Genomic DNA, 24,429 nt, shown 5'->3' on the forward strand with positions numbered 1-24,429 from the left:
GGAGGTGGATGTAAGTCAGTCATACAGGCGGATGCATTCTTCAAGAAGTCCATAAATTGAAAGGCTATAAAATTAAAGTATGATTGCTCCATGTAATTACTTTGTTTAAAGTACACACTTCCTCCCTGATCACTGAGTGGGGTTCCTGACCTCCCATAGTGGGCAGGGAGGTACATACTGTGTCTTCTATCCTCCTACGTCTGTTTTCCAACATGCTTTCTGTCTTGTTCTTGGAATAAGATTACTTGGTTTTGTCCTGGCTCTGGTCGGATACCCTAGCTGGGAGAGAAACAGTCAAATGTATAGTTAGAGTTTTGTCTTGTGAATCATCTCTCTGTTATGCTTTGTATTATGGTTTGTTTACGTACTATATATGATTTGTAAACATTTGAGTGTATTCCTCTTAGTGGGGACCTGTGCTTGTGTCTGGATGAGACTTTTAGGTGATCTCAAACTAAGTACTTTGACAGTGTGCTCTTGGAATCTACATCTCTTCCCTATTTGAACCAATTCCCCTTTGTTTTACATTTTCTTCTGTGCTTTATTTGTATTTCTAGAATTTTTTACTATGATATCTATTGCAAGCGCCGTAAAACCCTTAAAAACAAACGAACCTCCCAGACTATTTTGTAGTCAAATATTTATACCATGTAATAATAAAATGTCTCACTTGTCGGAGCTATCAGTGATTTTTATCATTTTAAAAAAATGTGTAATGCATCATAATCAGAGGCATAGTACAGACACAATTATAGTTATAATGAATTGATTACCACAAACATGCTCTGCAGCGAGAAAGTAATAAACTCATAAACAACTGATACACAAATGCCTTTATCTTTTACAATGTCCTTATTCATGTGTGGTCGTTCTTGCTAATTCGACTAAACACTTTGTTCTGGAAATGTTAACTAGCAGAAGTCCTGATCACGATCTTAACTAAGAGAGAATGGAGGTTACTTTCTTTCTCTAAATGTTGAGAGGAGACTGATACACTAACATAAAGGTGTTGTGAAGGCGTCATCTGTTTCCATATACTATACACTGAAGTAACTGAGTAGAAGGGACATAGTTACTTACATTACCTTTGCTGTACAAAGTCATGTTCATAGCTAATGAGTGAAAAAATTGTGAGGTGCTGGAAGGTTTTCCCTTTTGAATTTTGAAAGCAACAAATAAACAGACTTAAGAAATTATGATTGGTTAGGAACAATGACTAAGCAACGGTTAAGCTCAATGTATTGATTTTCATTGGAGGAATAAAATAAGGTTTAGAAGAATAAATTAAGATTTAATATTTGAATTAATATAATCCTTATTATTGCCCTCCGTGGAATTTATCTTAAGAAGAAACAGAATACTTAAGTATATCTGCAGAGCCGCACTGCAAAATGAGCATTTCTTGCTCAAGGAGGAAAAATACTTCAGCAGGCTCAAACTGTGCACTTTGGGTTTAACTGCAATGCCTTTCCTACTCAGTTATCTAGCTTCTTATCGATGCCATGCGCTTAGTTGAAAAAGTCAAAACATATGCCAGCCAGATATACTGTATTACCAACACACAAAACTATGTTTAACCTTAAACATTAACAGTGTGGTTAATACTATTTAGTGAGAGCTATTCATAAAAATGGCTGGCGAAAAATGATAACAATGAGCTGAGTGGTATCAATTTTGTTCCTTCTATTACGAGCACCATGTTGATTTTCATCTGTGCGACTATGATTTCATTAATTTATTTGTGTCCTTTGTCTTTCTCGCCCTTCATTGACAGAAATCACTGTATGATAAAAGTTGACAGGTTGTGTAACTCAAATATTTGTCACTCCACTAATCTATGTAGATCAAGTATTTATTTGTTTATCTGTTGAAGGTCATACAGTTTTTTTTTTTATTAAAAAAAATATGATTAGTTGATATCAGATAGCAACAATTCATTCAGATCCAAAGCAATAAATTAAGATGTGTAATTGTAAAGCATGTCTGCATTAACTACACAAATGTTTTTGTACAAATTATCATCTCTAACATGATAATGTCTCTTTTACAATTTCTTGATACAAATTGTCATGTTCCTTTTGTCAATTGTTTTGACACAGGAATAATAAATTTTGTGACCAAATTTATTGCAGGCATGTGTGCAAAACTGTATTCTTTAAAAAAAAACAAACACAAATAGTAAATGAATGAAAATGTTTCTTTTTATCAACATAATTTTTTTTTCTTTTTTTACAAAAGAGAAAAGAATCATTTTTTAAATTAAAAAAAAAAAATTGATAAGAATCAATGAAGCCTTTTTTGTTGTTGTTGTTGTTGTTGTTGTTGCAGACCTTACAGTTACAATTTCCTGTTACCGTAGTCTATCTGCAGAGAACTACTCACTACATCGAATATTACACTCAGTTACCCAAATACTTCCACAACTACTACTACAACTATAACAGTCCTCTCTGGATAATCGCAACACCTTGGGATCAGCGAAAATGTTGCGATTAACCGAAGTTGAGATTCCTGTCCACTATTGCAACATTTTCCCTCTGATTTTACTCAGGTTTGGGACCGTGCATGGCCTCATTGAACATGTGCTTTTTTACATTGGTCTTTTTTCTTTAGTGTGTGTATGTGTTGCCTTTTATTATTTTTTTTTTACGGTTGTAAAGTCCATCATTTTCCTTTGTGTTTGAAATCACTTATTTCCCTAAGAAGGCATCAAGGGTTGTCTGTTTTCTTCCTGAAGCCAGATGTTTATAAATGTGTTGCTCAATAGTTTCCAGAAATGGAAGCAAATCGGTTAAAGAGTCTTCTTGAATGAGGCAATAGAAATTTATCAGAGGTCACACATGACCGCACAAACCCATACTGCAAAGCCCTCCAGTGAGGTGAAGCACAAAATTCTTTTTCATGCATGAGGTGAATAGCAAAATCATTAATAGATTGCCCACAATCAGGAACTCAGCATGAAGAGGGCAAATTAATAATTATATAATTTTGATTATGCACCTCTTGTACTTGAAAACTGCGGTTCTTTTGAAAAGTTATACTGTACAATAATTACAAGGATAAAGAAATTTAGATTCAGTGACATTTCACATTATAACGCTCAAGGTACCCCCCCCCCCCCTTCCTCAGTGAACATAATTCAAGAATGAATTAGCTAGCCTCAACAACTTCCGTCATGTGAATTTATCGTCATGGTGGTAGGGCTAAAAAGGCAGAGACTACTCAAAATGTTTGGGGATGAAACGATGCAAACAATGAACAGTTGGAATGGAAACCCTTCATCCGCATAACAAAACAAAGAACCAGAATGTAGTGTGCGCTCCTTATTGGATGTGGTCTGAATGAAAGGAAATCCTGATGTGTCGAGAGGAAGCTGTGATACTACATACTTATCTATAGGTCTGATGTTATGAGCTCATTGTTTGAATGGATATATTTTCAATCCAAAGCACAATATTGCCACTTACAACAATTTTTTTTAAAATCTCATAATTATGTAAGGCTCTCAGACCTACTAATAATAATAAGACGTACACGTAGGGGAATGCGTGATGGCAGGTCAGTGTGCAGAGAAATGAAGATATTGTTTTGATTCTATGCATGCATGTATGTACAGGCGTGATGGATTTTTATATGTTTTTTATGAGACAGAAAGAGGGGGGAACAAGACACAGCACCTGTCAGGCAGTATTATAATTTTTTAGACAGAAACAACGCTGTTAACGGCCAGGTACTCATTTTACACATGAGTATGGTGAGAGAATGTGAGTAAAGAGCCTTTTCCAAGGATTCAACTATGCGCCAGTTCAAGGCTCGAACCCAGGACCTTTGGATCCGAATTCAAGGGTCATGGTACAAGAACACATAGCCGCAGGCATGGCAACAAAGCATTGAGACTGAGACAACCACTCAACCCTTGGCACACACTGATTGTTTCTCTATCTGATTTATTGTATTATATTCATTGCCTTTGCCATGTCTCTGTATTGTGACAACCTTTTAGTTGTCAATCAAATATTACATTATCGATGAAATCAGATTTTGTCATTTTGATGAAATGAAGTTAGCTTGTATCTGGCACTCATTTCTAAATATCTTTTTAATGTTGCATTTTATATCGTTTGATTCACAGTCCTCTAGATTTGGTCTGCAATGGCTTACTATGACGGCGACAATGAGACTGGAATGCGTGAAGAATGTGGAATCATTGGCATTGTGGCGACAGGGGAATGGCCGTCTGACATCAATCTCTCACATTTGATTCACTTGGGACTTGTCTCGTTGCAACATAGGTAAGCAATTTTTTTTTGTGGGTTCTCTTTTTGTTGTTGATTTTAAAAAATTTTTATTTGTCTTTTGTTTGTTTGTTTATTTTCATTTTTTAAAATTGCAGATTCATGCCAAAGGTGCAATTCATATCAATAAAGTGCAATTCTTTAGGTTGTTGATGTTTAAAATGGATTCTTTTAATGAGTTACGTTAATTTACTTTTTCCATTCAGATTTATTTATTTCTCAGACCTAAGATTATCTACTCTGAGAAGATTAATTGAATAAGGAAGAAGTTTGCACTGATCCTATTTTAAGGCTTTTCATTTCTTGATACAGATATTATTTCTATATAATGGAGGCAAGAAAAAAGAAGTTTCCACAATCAGGACACTTAGTTTGTATAATGAAATCAATAAATGCACATAAACCTTTGCATTAATAATGTTTAACTTTCCAATTTTGTACGTTTTGAACTGCACTGCTCAACAAGGGTTGGTAAGTGATAAGTTTTAATAAATGACCAAATCTCATAAAAACTAGCTGAAAGTATTTTGCCATGGACTAGCATCCTAACTCAAGTATAGCATTTAATTGTCACTGTTCGACTTACCTCTTGATTCCTTATCGAACATTGGGGGGGGGGGGGGGGGGGGGGGGGGGCAGCAGCACTCTTCTATCTGACTTGGTTTTTGGAGTTCTTCCTTACTTGGGGCCCAAGTGTGTCCAGTTGCCTTTATCTCAATCTCAATGCTTCGTCGCCATGTCTACTTGGTCGACCAACCCTCCTCTTTCCTTGTGGGTTCCATTCCAAAGCCTGCCTGGTGATATTACTTTCAGGCTTTCTGGGGGAATGAGATTCTACAGAAACCAGGATAAACAACTGCCTACGGGCCTTTGGGCTCAAAAATGATTAATTGTATTACTAAATCCTTTATGTGTTTATAGTGCTGAAATGCCACTATTTTCCAAACTCTGATTCAAATGAGTAAAATATACAGGTTTATTTTATGGTTACATTTTTTTTGGATTGATTTTTAAAATTTTATTCACAAATGGAAATGTGATTGAATTGAGCTAACGACATCAATTCTAAAGCATTTTGAAGTGACTTCATATATAAGATGGTAAAAAATAATGTATTTTTGGTGAGTAAAATTCTTTTGATAAAACATTGAGAAGGGCATTGAGCATGACAGATTTTTGAAAATGTGATGTATAAATTTTCATTTTAAAATTATGAGTACAGACTTTGTTTTTTAAAAAACCTGTATCAGATGTCAATAATCAAACCATCAATTGTGCCTTTCTGAAAATATGTTTTATGTTTAAAGATGATAGTGAACTTTCTCTCCCCTCCCCCACCCCTGCCCATCTCCTTCCAGGGGTCAAGAGGCTGCAGGCATCGTGACGACACGAGGGGACCCCAAGAATTGCTTCATTACCAGGAAGAATCTAGGACTTGTTGGAGCTTGCTTCACTCAAGATGACATCAAGCACCTCACTGGAAACCTGGGCATTGGTGAAGTCTCGTTTCTTTTGAAAAACATCATTACGCATTTCGTGTCATGTTTGTTTTTGTTCTATATTATTTTTGGTTTTGATCTAATGCTAAATCGTGTTTTTCAGATGTTAAAACATGTGTTTTAATTCAGTTTGCAAAGAGCAGGATTTCTCTCTCCCTCTGTCTCTAACTCTCTCTCTCTCTCTCTCTCTCTCTCTCTCTCTCTCTCTCTCTCTCTCTCTCTCTCTCCCCTCCCCCTCCCCTAATTTGACTCACTTAATTTTGTCTTTTCCAATCTCTTTCATTTTACTGAAGTGTCAAGTGGGATATTTTATTTAGTAATTTGTTAATCTCAGTCCTGGCATTTGAACAGTCATCTAGATAAGGCCAGAAGGGGACCTCATTGAGACAGTTTGCTATATAGGTATAATGGCTGTGTTCATGTGGTGTCGAGGTACATCCTTTGACTCACATGTGAGGTTAGAGTCAACTATTAGTCTCCTCAAGGGTATGCTCATAGGAAGGGTGTTTTTCACATTTTTTCTCATTCTATCAGAGGTTAACATTATCTGAGGTGGTCCTATTTGAAGGATTCTGTTTGAAAATTGCACGAGCACCTCGTGTGTGCTTTTCTGTCAAGAGATTTTTAAAAGATTATGAAGTGGCGTTTTTTTTTTTTTTTTGACGACTACAAATGATTATGTGAAATTAAATCATTGCCTTAATTGCTCTTTCATGCACCGTGAACGAAATTGCCTATAATTTTCTGTGCTTTTTTTTTCCAGGTCATTGTCGTTACTCTACTCATGGCCTAAGAGACATGGCCAATGTCCAGCCATTTGTGGTTGAAACCCTACATGGGCACATGGCAGTGGCCCATAATGGAGAGCTGGTCAATGCTCAAAAATTAAAACATAAGGTGACAGGAATATTAATCTATCGTGAGAATCCTTTTACATTTTATTTATCCCCTTATTTGGCTCAATTATGACTTATTTCCTCAATTCGATATACAGGATGAATCAGATGCAAAATAGTTAACTTTAAACTTTTGGACCGATGTTTTTATTTTTCAAGATGGTTATTTTTGCCTGATTTCCTGTGCTTGATGTCTTCAGCCTCCATTCTCAAGTATTGCCCATACGTTTAGGTAATTATTTTTATTGTAAGTGAAGAGGCTCTACAAATTGTCAGTTTGATAGAAATTTTTGTCTAAGATATGTGAATATGAAACAATTTACAATAATTTGCATGAACAGAATTTAAGGAAAGGTGGCATCAGCTAATTACAATTGCTAACTTTGTAACGGTTGGTTTCAGCTCCTAACACATGGATGTGGTTTGTCCACGAGTTCAGACAGTGAAATCCTAACACAGCTTCTTACCCATACACCAGATTGTGGTGAACTCAATGGGGCCAACTGGATAGGACGGTGAGTAATGGTGGTTTGTTTGTTATAGACAAATATTGCAGGCAGGTTTAGGTTATGATAATATATGGTATTTATATAGCGCCTTACACCATATATCGACAAGCTCAAAGCGCTTAACAGTAATGTGGCAACTTTCACTCAAACGTACAACCACTCAAACATGCAGTATGAAACAAAGCAATATAATTCATATTAAAAAGAAACATTTTAAGATGTTTTTAAAAGAATTCTGCATCATTATTGTCTCTGATATATCTTGGAAGGGAGTTCCAGATAAGGGGTGCCGAATTTTCAAATGCATGCTCGCCAATTTTGCGAGTCATTTTTGGCTTTACAAGTATGTGATTATCAGACTTTATTCTCAGATTTATGGATGGGACTTAGAATTTAAGCATGTCACTAATGTGTCAGGACAATCAGAGTGCAGTGGTTTAAAACCAATAGTACAGATCTTATATTCTATGCATTGCTCAATGGGAAGCCAATGGAGTTCTCTTAGCAAACCAGATGCAGATTGATTTCTCCTCTTTCTATCAATTAGCCTGGCAGCATCGTTCTGGGCTACCTGAAGGGATTTTATTTTATCTTTATTTATAGAAGAGGAGAGAATTGCAATAATCTAGCTTTGACAGGATTAGAGAATTAAGTAACAAGGAAGAGAAATCTCTTGTAATGAGATGTCTAACACTACGTATTCTTGCTCATTTCCATGTACATTAACCTAACGATATGATTTTCATGGCTGGTAAAAGACAAATCTGAATCAATAACCAAATTTCAAACAACCTGAGCAGTTTCAATTCCAATATTTCCTAAAACAATTGATTCACACTCTACATTTTTAAGGATTGCTGGCCTAGCAATAAATATTATTTCAATTGCCTCGTATACCTCGCCCTAGCTCTCCTTGCAGCGCTGCACTGCGGCTGATGCCTCAGTTATTCCGGTCTTCCCTTGGAATAGACTATAAACTATAGAGACAAATTTCCCCTATGGGATAAATACAGTGAATTTTAAAAAAATGATTTTATTTACTTCATCATCCCTACCACCACCACCTTCTACTACAGTTATCATCATATTCCTACAACCACTTCAACTACAACCACTTATTCATGTTTTGTGTGTTTGTTTCTTCATCAAGATATCTCTAAAATTACCTGATTCACACAAAAAACAAATTGCTGTTTGAATGAAATATCTCATATCTTTCTCATCTTCATTTAATTTCCCAGAATTAAGAAAATGATGACAGAAATCGAAGCCTCTTACTCCCTGGTCATCATGCACAAAGACAAGATCTGGGCAGTCAGAGATCCATTTGGAAACCGACCTCTGTGCATTGGAAAACTTTTACCTACAGATGCTTTTTCATGTAAGGTTTCAATTGAGCTTTTATATAGTGCAATATCCACTAAATGTGCTCGAAGCGCTTTACAAAGGCTCCCTGGCCAACAGCAATACTTAACATGTAGGACGAGACATGACGCCTGTTAGTCGATATTACAATTTTTTTCAGACAAAGACAACACTGTTAACGGCCAGGTACTCATTTTACACCTACGTACGGTGAAAGAATGTGAGTAAAGAGCCTTTTTCAAGGACTCGACTATGCGCAGAGCAAGGCTCGAACCCAGAACTTTCCAATCTGAAAATGAGTGTCATACCACATGACCACATAGCCACACTGTTTAATTAAGTGTTGCTGCAGGCTAGGGACCCCTTGTAAAGCGCTTTGAGCAGGTTTCGTGGATGTTTCATTATATTAATACTCAAGTCTTTTTTTTTTCTTTTTTTTTTTCTTAGATGAGGCACAGTACCTAGCCGCAGAGCACGATTAACGTGGATGTTTAGGCGCTATATAAATTCATTATTTACTATTTACTATTACATATAGACAGTAACTAGTTTTTGTCATTAAACATATGGTACAAGAGACTTTTATGAAGTGTAAAAGCGGTTCTTTATGTATTTCATGCTGGGAGAATAAATGAAACATAATGAAATGCTAGTATAGCAACCACTACATAAATGTTCATATTCTGGATGGGGTTCTTTGGCTGAGAGGGAAACAGTCAAATGTATAGTTCACGTTTTTGGGATGATGATTTTTTTTCCTTGTAGATCATCTTTCTGTTATGTATTGTTATATATGTTGCTCTGAATATACCATGTAAGCTAAGCATTTGAGTGAATTCTTTTTAGTGGGATACTGTGCTTGTGGATGGATGGGACTTTTAGGTGATCTCAAACTATTCACAATGATAGTATGCTCTTGCAATCTAAATCTATTCCCTATTTATACCACTCCCCTTTGTCTTGCATTTCTTGTGTACTTAAATCTAAAAATTTTTTACTATCCCATTTTCATCCTCTTTTCTGGTGCTGAAATGACCTAAATGTGTTGCAAGCGCCGAAAAAACCCTTAAAAACAAACAAAGAAAACAAGGTTCATATTATATTTTATTCTCTTATTTAATTTGTGTGATTTATTGCCACCAGCAAGCCATAAAGTCGAATCCGATAAATGTGAGGCATGGATTGTGTCATCGGAGTCTTGTGCCTTCAACTCATTGGGGGCTTCCTATTACAGGGATGTGTTTCCAGGTAAGCTGTCATTTACAATGATAATATTGAATTTAAAATCCAGTTTGGTTAACAGTGGCAAATGGTGGTGATGGTTTGGGTTTTCCCTTTTGTCGAGAGCCATGAAGGCTCAATACGGATAGTGTTTGTCCTGATATCTGTCAAAAACATGTAGGACGAGACATGACGCCTGAAATATATGTGATTCATAGTACACTGATGCCAAAAATCCAGTTTCACCAGAAAAAAAAATCTGATCTGGAGCAAAAATTCTGGGTTACGGGCAACTTCTGTCAAAATCAGGTGAGGTCAAATTGTTCCAACCACCACATCATCATCACTGCCACTACTACTACAACCACCATCACCATATCATCACTACTGCCACAAATACTACTACCACCACACCACATCATCATCACTACCACTACTACTACAACCACCAACACCACATCATTATCACTACCACTACTACTACACCACCACTACCACATCATCATCACTACAATTACTATTACAACCACCAACACCACATCATTATCACTACCACTACTACTACACCACCACCACCACATCATCATCACTACCACTACTACTACAACCACCAACACCACATCATTATCACTACTACTACACCACTACCACAACATCATCATCATCACTACCACCACTACTACTACAACCACCACCCCCACATTATCATCACTACCGCTACTACTACAACTACCACTACCAGATCATCATCACGACCACTACTAATACAATCACCACCACCATATCATCATCACTACTACTACAACCACCAACACCACATCACCCTCTCTACCACCAGTTCTACAATCACTTATGATTTGGAGCTTTACTTCATTTGAAATAAGGAAACTTTGGGGATTATATTTGGCAATGTGTTTATATATCACAATATAGTTCTAATCAGTTATCTATTTAGAGTTATACAATATTTAAACTCAGTACCAAATACCATCCTAATTTCCTTTTCTTGTGTGCCGAAATTCCTCTTTCAGCATTGAAATTACTCCGAGCAGTTTCTGAAATTCCTGTGGGCCAAATTTAAAGCTTGGTCTCTAAAATATGCTGATATGTATGGAGTGGAAATTTAATTGGTGCATAAGTAGAATTCAAAATTTTGTGGAAAGGTCCTGTGTTTTTGTAAAAAATATCATCCAAAAAATATTCTGCTCTCTTGTTTCATCTTTTCAGTATGCATTACAGTTTTGGTGCACATATTGACATATCTTATAATCGGATCCAATTATGGGCTGTGTAATATGTAATGGACAATACTTTGTGTTGGTTTGATTGTATTTCCATGACAAGAATGAGGCCATAACAATTTGGGTTATTGGACCTGAAAATATGTGCACCTACCTCATAGCCTATTATAGGTACCTTATTGTGATTTGTGATGAACACATTTATACAATTTTATCATTTTGGATTACACAATGATGTAAATCCCAATGTGCAACTGCAAAGTTCAATTTAAACTTTATTTTTTTAATTATTAAATCGTCATATTATTGTACCAAAGTTTGTTGGGTGTTATTTATTTTAAAGATTTTTTTTTGCTTGTTATTTAAATAGACTGATAACCTATTTTTTAAATTAAAAATACTTTTTTCTAATGTTCATCTGCTTTTTACTTCAGTGGTATATTTGCCTCCCGGTACTGATTTGCTATTTTTTATCTTCTGTAATAGGTGAAATTCTTGAAATAAACAGAGAAGGCATTTTCTCTCGATGCATCGTACCCAGACCAGAAAACAAGCTTCCTGCCTTTTGTATTTTTGAATATGTTTATTTTGCAAGGTCTGATACAATATTTGAGGGTAAGATATCGCTTGTCCTTTGTCATTTGTTGTCTAATAACATGTGTCTGGAGATAATATGACATCTCTGCAATATCAAATACTGCGTCTTTGTGAAAAAAAAGTTTGAGATTTTTGGTAAAGAAATTGTTTTTTTCCTCTCTTTTTTTTTTGGCTGATGTATTATTCATTCAAGCCGTTTTCAACTCAATTTTTAGCAGACTTGTCATCAGCAACAAACAAAAATTTGCATGTTGATTTAGTAAAAAAAAATCGAATTTCAAGAGAGAAAAAATTGTCAGGCTAAATTGAAAGATTTCTGCCATTATTTATAATAATAATAATATATCTTTATTGTCCCCAAAAAAGTGGCAATTTGTCATTTGGTTACACATTTATAACAATACAATATTGACATAGACACACTCATTGAGCTTTTATATAGCGCAATATCCACTAAAATGTGCTCAAAGCGCTTTACAAGGGGTCCCTGGTCAACAGCAACATTTAACATGTAGGACGGGACACGACGCCTGTCAGGCGATATTACAATTTTTCGGACAAAGACAACGCTGCTAACGGCCAGGTACTCATTTTACACCTGAGTACGGTGAGAGAATGTGAGTAAAGAGCCTTTTCCAAGGACTCAACTATGCGCCGAGCGAGGCTCGAACCCAGGACTTTCTGATCTGAAAGCGAGTGTCATACCACTAGACTACATAGCCACACTCACACAAGATGCACACTAGTAACATAGTAATCATGATTTTTAAAAAAACGGCATCAACAACAACATCATCGTCATCATCATCATCACCATCTTTATCATCATCATCATCACAACAACCTTCCTAATATTTTCGTTACAATCCTTCACTTTCACCATTCCCCTATAACACCATTCACTAGCAATGACTATCCCGCACAAATCTTTAGGCCTCTTTTTCGCTCACGAAGTGCCCAAATTCGCGACAAAATATGGGACGAAGCCGTTTGGTATATGCTATTTTAAAAAATTAATTACGACGCTGTTTATTGATGAATATGACTGAAAGTTGGCACACAGTTAGAAAAAAGGTCATTTTAGATTATGTCAAGCGACAAAACTCATACGATTACCAGAAGACCGTTAAAAATAGAATTTTACTCTTTGGAGTAAAATATTTCTAAAACTACCGGGCGTGTAGGTTTTGTCGCTGACAAGGTAATACATGAACATTTCTTCTTTTAGGTTGTAAAATTTCATATGAATATGACGAGTACTTTTCCCGTATTTTTCAAAACACTATCCTAATTTGTTCTTCATTTGTAAAGACAAAGCCATTTTGCCCCCCGACAGCCCGAATCACAAGTTCAAAACGATTTGGCACCAAACAGCGGCTGAGCGAGTCGTGGCAAAGCGCTTTCTGATTGGTTGACCTCGTTTTAAAGTTCATGACTAGTCAAAATGTCTGCGCGGTCTCACTGGCAGAGGGGTGTTTATCGTCTGCCATTGCGTTTGGGTTCAAGAAACAGCTGATAATTTGACTGTTTAATTTACAAGAATTTAAGAAATTATAATGTTAAAAGTTTTCGATTGCAATATGATCTACAATCTCAGCATGGGTTTAATTATTGTGTTCCAAGTCACGTTCTATCAGTAGCCTTTGTCCCCTTGTCCAATTTCTCTTTTCCTTCTATATTTCTTTTGTTTACGTACGCAATCCCCCCCTCTCTCTCTCTCTCTCTCTCTCTCTTTCTCTCTCTCTCTCTCTCTCTCTCTCTCTCTCTCTCTCTCTCTCTCTCTCTCTGTGTGTTATATATAAGTTAGAACTCTTCTAATGTTTTCATCATATTCTCTATCAAATTTGCCATAAAATTGCCAAATTTCAATCTTTTAATCCACTGATTACACAAGATACAACCAAAGGTCGAAAAAAATGCTGAAAAAGAGTCCCATATTTTCGCGTTTTTTTCCTCTTTGCTGGTCATCCAAATAAATGACACCTTTGAAACTGCATAGCTTGTTTATTTATGAATGGATTTTCAAAATTCAAAAACATATTTACTCAGTGGAGATAGGGCTTTGATTTCAGACAAAAATTTTCCTCAAAAAGAGAAAAAAACATTTTTCATAGTCTTTGCTACATTCACCATCTTCATCATACTCCATATTATATTATTCCTGTAACAAGCTATGAGAGGGAAAGCCTGTGGTCCTCCTCACTCACTCTCTCTCTCTCTCTCTCTCTCTCTCTCTCTCTCTCTCTCTCTCTCTCTCTCTCTCTCTCTCTCTCTCTCTCTCTCTCTCTCTCTCTCTCTCTCTCTCTCTCTCTCTCTCTCTCTCTCTCTCTCTCTCTCTCTCTATCTATCTATCTCTCTCTCTCTATCTCTGTTCTTTCACGCCTATGTCAGAAATAGTAATATCTTCATATTATATACATAACGTGCAATTTTGTTATAGTAAAGTTACATAAAATGAGATTTGCACATCAAATTTCCTCCCTCTTCCTTAAGAAGGGGTAAGAATCTTATCCTTTCTTTCCCCCCCCCCCTCTCTCTCTCTCTCTCTCTCTCTCTCTCTCTCTCTCTCTCTCTCTCTCTCTCTTTCTTTCTTCCTCTATCCATTCCCCTCCTTTATTGTAATGCATTGTTAAGACTTTTGCAGACTTATGAAGCATTTACTGATTCAATTGCAGAAGGAACGAAAGTCCTTTTGTATTTGTTGGTTCTGCAGTGTGCGAGAGCATACCTTCTACCTGATGGGAGAATTTTAAATTCTTGATGAAGCACATGGTTTTTGTTATTAATGATAGAAACAGCTTTTTTAATGAGATGGTTTTGATGCAAATGTTCAACACCATCCAGAGGGGAATTTATTATTTTACTCGATTCTTTGATAAGTTTATTTATCTTTGACTTTTCTCTTACCCCACATCCACCATGCCACACTGTAATGCCAAATGTAATAACGCTCAAAATGAAGGAGTTGTAAATTTGCAGCATGGTCTTTTTGCTGACATTAAAGGATCTTAATTTTCTCAGAATATACATTCTTTGTGTTAGTTTTTTTACCCATAGGGTCGATATGATGTTTGAAATTCAAATTGTGACTAAGCGTTATGCCCAAGTATTTAAAATCATCTACAATTTCTACATCAACATTTCCTATTTTAACAGGTTTAAAATGTTCGTATTTACTGTTGTTGGTAAAAATTTGTTCTTTAGTTTTTGAGGTATTAATTTCAAGAAAATTGTGCCGGCACCAGTCTACAAATTTATTAACTTGATTAAAATATTCGGTTTCAGATTCTTTATTTGTTATGAGACCTAGTATAGCAGTGTCGTCAGCATATTTCAAATGAAGCTCTACAATCGTTAGTGTATAGTATGTAGAGAATTGGGGAGAAAACGCATCCCTGGGGACAGCCATTTGAGAGATGTTTCATACTTGAGACATGCCCATTCATCTTTACCCACTGTGGTCTCTGTGTTAGAAAACTCCTGAACCAACCAATCAGATAGTCTGGTATGTCTATGGCACGTAGTTTGGTCAACAGCATGGCAGTGTTCATCGCGTTAAAAGCTGATGAGAAGTCTGCATATAGAATCCTCGCCAGATTTGAAGACTTTTTGTTGAGAAATTTCCCCACTCCGTTTATGACGGTCAGTAACGCATCTTCTACGCTGAGTGAATGCTGGTATGCGAATTGGTGTTTATCCAGTATTTTCGAGTCTATACTGTCAGAAGTAGCTCGCATTTTATTATTTTCTCCTAGCATTTCATCACAATTGATGTCAGGGCAACCGGTCGGTAGCCGTTGAACGCCACTGGGCAGCGCTTCTTCGGTACTGGCACGATAACGGATGTTTTCCATAGCACTGGTACAGACTGTTCATCATATAAATGATATTCACTTGATAATAATTTCAGGTCTGATGCTGTGCATTTCATTTTGATCACACGCCAATTTCTGACTTAATAATATTTTCACCTATTTTTGATGGGAAAATTTGAATCATGATTAAAAGTTCAAAATTTAAAAAAATCTGTCTCTAAAAAAAATATCAATTAAAATTGTGTGTGACAGATCTGGCTATAGGAATGAATTGTCTTACCATTACCATAAATCTATCAGGGTTTTTTATTTTGGTTAATTTTTATATTGTGTTTTTCTTCACTTTCAATAACTATATATATTCAAATTTGTATATTGCGGGTTTTTTTTCGCTTTCAATAACTAAATATTCAAGATTTTGCTGCGAAACAAGGTTTGCACCACACAATAACAAAACAAAAAATGACAAAAATAACATTATACATTTTATTAAAAGACAAAACCGAAATACACTGCCACTATGATTATTCTTTCCATATTTCCGGAAATTTTTTGCTAATATAAATTTTTATCTGCTACAATGGCACAATATGCTGACATGTTAAAATTGAGCTGTTATATAGCGCAATATCCAATAAACGTGCTCAAAACGCTTTACAAAGGGTCCCTGACCAACAGCAACACGTAACATAAAGAACGAGATATGACGCCTGTTAGGCAATAATACAATTTTTTTTTTCTGGGCAGAGACAATGCTGTTAACATCCAGGTACTCATTTTACACCTGAGTACAGTGAGAGAATGTGAGTAAAGAGTCTTTTCCATGCGCCGAGCGAGGCTTGAACCCAGGACCTTCCGATCCAAAAGCGAGTGTCATACCACAAGACCACATAGCCTACATGCTAATGTGATGACAACGATTAGATTAGACATTCATAAAATGATGACGTAAGTGGGATTATCATTAGTACACTGACTTCCATTACAGAAGAACACATCTTTTTTACATCTCTAATATTCTCTCCCAGCAGTTAAAGGAGGATCTCTCTAGATTTAGCAAAAGCAACATTGCTATATTAACAGGGCAATGCCAACATCTATTTTACCTATGCGACTTACCTAAGCTTCCAATTTTGCCTTAGATTTTCACACTTTTTCTCAAATGATTTTCCTTTAGGTTGTCATTACATTTTTTTTCTGGTTTTCCCTTGAAACTATAATTTTAGATATATGTAAACATTATTATTAAATGCTACCATACCTTTTGTTATGAGATGATATGATATTTTGGCTGTTTGGCATGCAGGAATATCCTATCTTGATGGTATTTTTGTTCATTATGGGGTACGAAACATGGTCTTGTTGGAAGCATTTTTGTAGAAGGTGGAAGATTTTTTTGCCGAATGTTACTGTAGGGAGGGTTGAACCATGTTATGTTCCTTCTTCTTTTGTCTCTTATTGAGTGTATCGGTCTATTCTTCTTTTTCATAATTCAGTGATAGATGATACATTATTTTTTTCATTTGAACATATTTGCAAGGTCAAATGGTGAGCTCTGTTCGAAGACGTTGTGGACGTAACTTGGCCAATGAGTGGCCAGTTGATGCAGATCTCATCAGTACAGTCCCTGAATCGGCCACCCCAGCAGCCATGGAGTATGCCAGAACTGTAAGTGAAGAAACTTTTAAATACAGGCCTAAGTGTCTTGTCGTCAGGATGCAAGAAAAATGGCAACTAAACATGTCACAATGCCCTTTAATAACAAAACCATGTTAATGAGTGTAACAATGTGTGCGTATGTGTGTGTGTATTTGTATTTTGTGCATATGTATGGATGTGTGTGGATTTATGATGTATAGATGAGTGAATATGTTACGTGCCAAAAGGTCGTTTTGGTGATGTTTGCCATTACAATACTCCCAATAAATTAGTTATAAAAACTAAAAAAATTAATTGTTTTCATCACTTTCTATCAGTTGAATAATGTCAAACAAACCAAAAACTGGCGGTGTCACTCCTATAGAATATCGTGACCTGTATCACCAGAGTTATATATTTTAGGCCTAGTCACTCAACTCGTCCAAAATCAATAACAAATAGTGCAGTGCAGTGTCGAGACTGAGAACTGGTAATAGTGGTACTGGCCTCACTGGTAAATTCTCGAGACCAAGAAGTGGAGGTCCAATACTGTATGACGAGGAAGGATAAGAAAATATAGAGAGCAAAGAGGGCGGCTGTAAATTTTACCAGCATTTAGTCTCGGTACCTGACCGATACCATGGCATTAGTATTCCTCATAGGTTGTATGTGTCGGTTAGCCTTGCAGTTGAATTGGTTGATGGGGAGAGAAATGTGTAGGTTTATTTTTGTTGTCACACATAGGCTAGAGAATAATAACCCAAAGGGCACACTGGCACTCCCAGCACTTTTTTTCTCTTTCATTATACCTATAGCATTGAATGAATGAAGTGAAAAAGTAATAGAGAAATAAGTAAACAGAATAATGCAACTTAAACTATTTAAAAAATCTAACGATATAAACCTTTTTCTTTACTCTACAAAAATATACAAATAAAAAAAACCTAAATTTTTAAATTTTAAAAACAGCAAAAAAAAAACAAAACAACTCAAACAAATCAAAACAAAACACAGCCAAAACCAATAAAGAAAAAAATGAAATAGAATAAAGAAAAAATGAAAGAAAATTAAAAGCAACCAAACAAAACAACCCCCCCCCCCCCCCCCCAACAATATTATCACTCCTTTGTATCCTCCCACTCGTATTATCGCTACAACCAGTAAATGATCATTTTCATTACAAATAATAATGGAAATTCGGACCTGAGCTTTATTTACCAGTAAATTCTCGCCTGGATTATTCCAGTTCCAGTCTTCCCTTGGAATAGACCTGAAAGACAAATTTCGCTTTGGGGATGAATAAAGGGAATTTAATTTATTATTTTTATTTTATTTTAAACTTCCAATTTAATGTTTTTGCATTGATGTGGTTCAGTAATTGATGATTTGATCTTTGAAAATAATTTGTGATTGCTACCTATCCAAAGGACACCAAACTTTTGCTACAATGGCTGTGGTGATCCCAACTGTCTGGTTCCCATGGCTGTGAACAAGACAGGTACTTATTGTGATCATTAGGACAGTTTTCTTTTCATGTTGAGCTTTATTGAGCTTTTTTTAAAATATAGCGCAATATCGACTACACCTGCTCAAAGCGCTTTACAAGGGATCCCTGGCCAACAGCAACACTTAACATGTAGGAGGTGACATGCAGCATATTGGGCGATATTACAATTTTTTCGGACAGAGACATTGTTGTTAACGGCCAGGTGCTCATTTTACACCTGCTTAGGGTGAGAGAATATGAGTAAAAAGCCTTTTCCAAGGACTCAACTATGCGCTGAGCAAGGCTCAAACCCAGGACCTTCCAATCCAAAAGCGAGTGTCATACCACAAGACCACAAAGCCGCACACTTTCTTCTTGATGAAGATAAGGAATTATAATGTTTTTGTTGATAGTGATTGATAAGATTCGATTATTAACAAGTCTTTAAAACCTACTTTACATTTTGTAGACACAACATTACTCTTAATTAAAAATTATTCAATAAAATAGAATCAGTCACAGCAGTTTCAATTTCAAGTCATCATATTAATAATTCGTAAATAGTATAACTTTAACAACAATAATTAATGAACACATTACAGAAATGTCACAAAGTTGTTGAGGACAGTCCATGTATGTTTCTCAACAGTTAGGAATTCCTTACATGGAGGTGTTTTGCAAGAATCGGTATGTAGGAAGGACATTCATACAGCCTAGTACTCGGTTAAGAAAGCTGGGTGTGATGAAAAAGTTTGGACCCCTGTCTGACAACTTCTCTGGTAAACGTCTAGTTTTGGTTGACGACTCCATTGTAAGGGGGACAACCATGGCAGGTGTCGTTGCGATGCTGAAAAGAAATGGAGCAAAGGAGGTGAGTGGAATTCCTTTTTTTTTTTGTCCTTTTTTATTTTTGGTCCTCTCAGAATTTTACCAAAATTTGTTTTTAAACTGTAGAATCCTTTTTCTTCCTCTTACTTCTCATCTTCTTTTATCATGTCAAATAGTTCGAGATAATAGTACACATTAATATGATCATTTTTATTGTTGTTGTAGTAGCCTCTTAGATGGAGGATCCAGACTACAGTTCACATAAATGAATTTCAAGGTACACAAGGTACACACACATTTCAAAATACACGCTATGATCATTTCATAATTTGGTATTTTTTCCAAGTTTCTAAGATTGTTGTAAAATCTGTATTGTTCTTAGTTTCTATCAATTCCTGTAGGAGCTCATTCCATTAACGAATAGCAGAGGGAAAGGAAAAAGAGTGTAGGCAGGTATCTGTTCCTGACGTTTGAATTGATGCGGTAGCAAAAATACAAATTTTCAATTGGATTATTGGGGGTAATGAAACAAATCAATCAGATAATATGGCACAACAATCGCAAAATCTTTTACTTTGGTTCAAGGACTGGCTTTGCAGTCGAACGTAACAAGTTCTCATTGACAGAAACTCAAGCAAAAATGTAATGTCTCATCAGGAGTACGCAAGTAACAGTACTCAGGCCTTTATGCTTTATTTATAAATGACCTTGGAAACAAATTATCTCCACAAACAAGGCTTACACTGTTTGCAGATGATAGCCTTCTTTACAGGACAATAGATAGTAGCGCAGATGCACATGAACTCCAAAAAGATCTTGATTCCCTCCAGACGTGGTCAGATACTTAGGACATGAAATTCCATCCTGCTGTGTCATGTCAATATCAACAAAGAAAGAGCCTTATACTCACAATTACACAATACATGATCATCCTTTACAACATGTCAACTCCATAAAATACCTTGGAGTCCATCTCAATAGGAAACTAAAGTGTCAAACTCGCATACAAACATAGCTTTTTCCCATGAGCAATAAACGACTGGAATGTTCTTCCACCAGACATAACAAACGTTGAATGCTTGAAAACTTTCAAAACAGTTTTGAATGCACTCGCTCGTCAAAGTAATCTGTGACTGTTCCCTGTTTTGATTGGACTTTTCTGTAACTGAATATTTGCAGTGGTGGGGCTGTGGGGCCTTTTGAAAATACAAGCCATTGAAGATTATAATAACGATGATACAACCCAATTCACTTAATAGCTAGTGATTCAAGAGGATAAAAAATGTACAGGACATGAAATAATATTCACCTGTTGTCATGGAAATTAATTTTTTTTTGGCTTGGATTATTACCAAGACAAAGGCTCAAAAACTAATGATGTAATAACATTAAAAGTAAAAGTAAGTGTGGTAATAGATTGTGATTTTATATGAAAAAATTACATAAGCATTTTGAGATGCAGGCTTTCGTTTTTATTTTATCCATGTTTAACTCCTGGAAGGTGAGGCAAGCATAAAATTTGACAAATTCAACAACATTCAAAACAAATATTATTTTTCAAACTATCATGAAAAGCTTGGGTATTTAAAAAAAAAATATTTTAGATAATTGTCTTGTCTATGATGTCTCTTAATTTTAAGGCTCTAGATTAAAAACTATTGGGGGAGTTAACTGTTATGTGTCAAAATCTAACAATTTGAGAAAAAAGCAGTTAAGGATGAAATAGGAAATTTGAAATTGCCTTCGTAGTAACAATCAGATGTAGCAATTTTCAATTATTGGGTAAAGTGTATATTTTAGAGCATAATCTAAGCTTTTCAGTGATGTATGACACGAAAGTGCTGATATCATGGAACTAATGTTACTGATAGATGAACTTTGAAATTGGAAATTTTTTTTTTTTTTGATGGGCTTGAGATTAGCCCACTTTAAGATATGTCGTGAAATTTAAGCAATTTGGAATTTTTTTTCACCTTATGACTTGTGTAAATTAAAAGTTTGATGTTTGAAGTATCAAAAAATTTGTATAACTTAATTTTGATATATGGTGCCAAAATTGATAAATATTGCCACTGCATGGCCCCTTTAAAGATTTATCTCAGACATAAACAAATAATCTGCCTTATTTTTTTTTTAGCGTACAATATGATAAAAATAAAATCTTAAAAGATTTCTTTTAATTTGTCATTATCCCTGATTTTATTTTTCAGGTTCATATCCGTGTGGCATCCCCTCCGATCAAGCACCCATGCTTCATGGGTATCAACATTCCAACCAAAGAGGAGTTGGTGGCCAATCAGATGTCACTAGAGGAAATGGCTAAGAAATTTGGTATAAAAGTCTTTGTATTCATGGTTGATTCTATAGATCGCCAGCTTTGATCAGTGCAAATATAGACAATAATTTACCAACTATTTTGTAAAACACTAAACATCACTTTAGATGATTTTCAATCTAGTCAACTTTTTAACCCTGTCCTACCTCAAAGGGATATGTTGATAAGAAGAAAAAATAAGCTCTAGGAGATATGTAGATTTTATAAGTCAAACTTTAACTAATTTTCTAATCCCTTTTACCAGTTGAAAGAAACTACACACCCAGCTTTCATATCTATGCATCGTAGCATAATTGCTGGCCCTGTAAAAGAGAAAACATGTAGAAAGGGGGTGGAGTGGAATTTGAAGAAGTACTTAGTGAATGCATTGTGAAGTAGACAATCATAGCAGAGGATAAATTTGTTTATGGAGTTGGAGTGTCTGTAACTACATTAAGCAGTGATGATAATCTTCCACGAAATTCCGTCTAGTTAGTCTAGACTCACTGAAGCCAGATGTCATAATTTAGACAAGGCAATTGATGCTAAAAAAGGAAGGGGGTAAATGAGTCTAGATTTTATTTGTATCATGTAAGTCAAGAATGGTATTACAGTTATAGGATTATTATAACTTCCCCCTAATTAGAAAAAAAGCCCATCAATTATTCAGGGGTCTGAAAATCTCAGTTACAGAGCACTCAACTCACAATTAAAGGGACTAGTCCTGATCCCGGGGTGATCAAGAGTTGATTTGGTGGGTGGGGTTTTCTGTCTGTCCATCCAACAGTGATTGGGTATCTGGATTTGTTAGGTCTGGCAGAAAGTATTTTGTTAAAGGATGAATCCTATCCATGCAAATGGAAGTGTTCACTTTTATGGAATCTGGGATAAATGACAGCTCAATCATTTTTATGGCTCTAAAGGACAACTACTTTCTTTATCCATTGGATTTGGATGATAACAGATAGTCTTTTCTTTTTTCTTTTTTTGTTTGTGAATTACTTCTTTCCTTTGCTACAGCTTTTTGATAGCGATAAACTGGTACAATTTTTTTTTTTTTTTTTTTTTTTTGTTAATACGAATGCTGTCAAACATTTCTTTTGTTCTCAGGTGCGGACAGTGTCCAATATTTATCGCTGGATGGTTTACGAAAGGCTGTGGAAGAAGGACTGACAGATAGAAAGGAAGTGACAGGGCATTGCACAGCTTGTCTCAATGGAGAATATCCTGTTCAAAAGCTAGATTGGTAACTGGTGGATGGACCAAATGACTTTCTCACCAGTTTTTCACCATTGTTCATAGAATTTTTTACCATCTTGCCAAACAGCCAAAATTTATTGAACCTTTTACTAGTGGTGCACTGAAAACTTTGATTTTTTTGTTTCTAATTTCTTTTTTATTTATTATTCTATGCAACGTCGGGACCAAAAAACATAGCAAACCATAATGGCGATGGGGGAGGGAGGGAAGCAAACTTCTTGACGAGGGCTTTCGTTTTCCAGCCGAAGCAGGCTACCTTAAAAATAATGCCTTGTCACTTCTTGTAATGACAGAGCCAGCGATCGATTTCTTGAAAACTTGTTGCTCCTAGCATCAGAGCCTGATCTATAATGATAGGCTATGATGCCAGTTCTTTGATCGCTCGACTGTGCTTGAACTATGTCAACACTGCTGCATCAACATCAGAATTTGTCAGCATTCGCTGCTTTTTTTCTCTCTATGGTTCAAATTCATGCTGTTCAATTTTCTCTCATTTCTTTATGATGGTGGTCAAGCTGTGATGGGAAATCCAGAGGTGAGGCAAAGGCAAAGTGAGACAAAAAGCTAGCTCAGGCAGTGCTGTAAGTTGCACAAGTGTTCACCAATCTGTCAACTGTCTTTGCACTCGCATGCAGGCTAAGGTATTATAGTCGGCACCTTTTCTCTTCAACTTAGTATGATAAGTATAATAGTTGACTGCCTGTTCAAAAAAGCCTTTATTTCTCTGCAAATATTGCTGGTTCTTCCCGAGTATAATATTTTTAAAAATTGGGAGTGGGCCACGATGTTGCTGTCGAGAGGATGTCATTGAAAGTGAGCTGCACCATAATTGAATTGTGTTGATTATTTTGTCTTGCTTCCATTTAGAATATATTTGTGTGTTGATTGGATCCATTGTATAATAGTTTCTTGGATATTAAACTTACATTTTAACAATCAAACTATAGTAATTATATTAGAGTTGATGAATTGTTTGTTTTTTACAACAGATTGCAGTTTCATTTTCTATGGTGTAAAAATATATAATAAATAAGTTGGTTCTATCTTAAGCCAAGAAATCAAAAGTGGGCTGTGCGCGTCTATTTTATATAATATCAGACCTGCCAACCTGTACGATTTTGCGTATTTTAGTACGATTTTTGGACCCGATTTAGATACGATTCCAAAGGATTTAGTACGATATTTGCTAATATTTTAATGCTTTTTCTCATGGTTGAAAATTATACATTTGATGCAATGGTACATGCATGTGATACATCAACTGTTGTATGATGAATCACATTTTGTAAATTTGTACTATTTTTATAATTTCAGTTAGTTATATAATGCTGCTTTTCACTAATATTTTTCTCAAACCTTTTTTAATATGACTACTTACATTCAACTTCATATTATTTATTAATATGACTAGGAGCAGTTTGAGAAAATGGCAAACAAATATATATATATATATATATATATATAT

At 35.6% G+C, this 24,429-nt stretch overlaps 1 protein-coding gene across 4 annotated transcripts in view; it reads left to right on the forward strand.

Annotated features, from left to right (window-relative positions):
* LOC144971420 (amidophosphoribosyltransferase-like) overlaps positions 1 to 23,905 on the forward strand; it is a 70,704-nt gene extending 46,799 nt beyond the window's left edge. For 3 of the 4 annotated variants that reach the window (XM_078912300.1, XM_078912299.1, XM_078912302.1), the window contains exons 2-12: positions 4,133 to 4,292; positions 5,654 to 5,790; positions 6,558 to 6,691; positions 7,093 to 7,205; positions 8,441 to 8,580; positions 9,708 to 9,812; positions 11,513 to 11,641; positions 16,979 to 17,106; positions 19,212 to 19,433; positions 21,601 to 21,721; positions 22,815 to 23,905. In XM_078912300.1, the coding sequence (XP_078768426.1) occupies positions 4,153 to 4,292; positions 5,654 to 5,790; positions 6,558 to 6,691; positions 7,093 to 7,205; positions 8,441 to 8,580; positions 9,708 to 9,812; positions 11,513 to 11,641; positions 16,979 to 17,106; positions 19,212 to 19,433; positions 21,601 to 21,721; positions 22,815 to 22,954 (1,509 nt within the window). In that variant the 5' untranslated portion in view covers positions 4,133 to 4,152 and the 3' untranslated portion in view covers positions 22,955 to 23,905. Of the gene's footprint in view, positions 1 to 2,365; positions 3,400 to 4,132; positions 4,293 to 5,653; positions 5,791 to 6,557; positions 6,692 to 7,092; positions 7,206 to 8,440; positions 8,581 to 9,707; positions 9,813 to 11,512; positions 11,642 to 16,978; positions 17,107 to 19,211; positions 19,434 to 21,600; positions 21,722 to 22,814 lie in introns of those variants that run through there. The other variant, XM_078912301.1, reaches the window with a different exon arrangement.
* Positions 23,906 to 24,429: the final 524 nt, after the last annotated feature.

The sequence above is a fragment of the Berghia stephanieae genome, chromosome 4, assembly GCF_034508935.2.
Source record: "Berghia stephanieae isolate SIO BIC M18660-M18661 chromosome 4, UCSD_Bste_1.3, whole genome shotgun sequence".
Classification (NCBI taxonomy): Eukaryota; Metazoa; Mollusca; class Gastropoda; order Nudibranchia; family Aeolidiidae; genus Berghia; species Berghia stephanieae.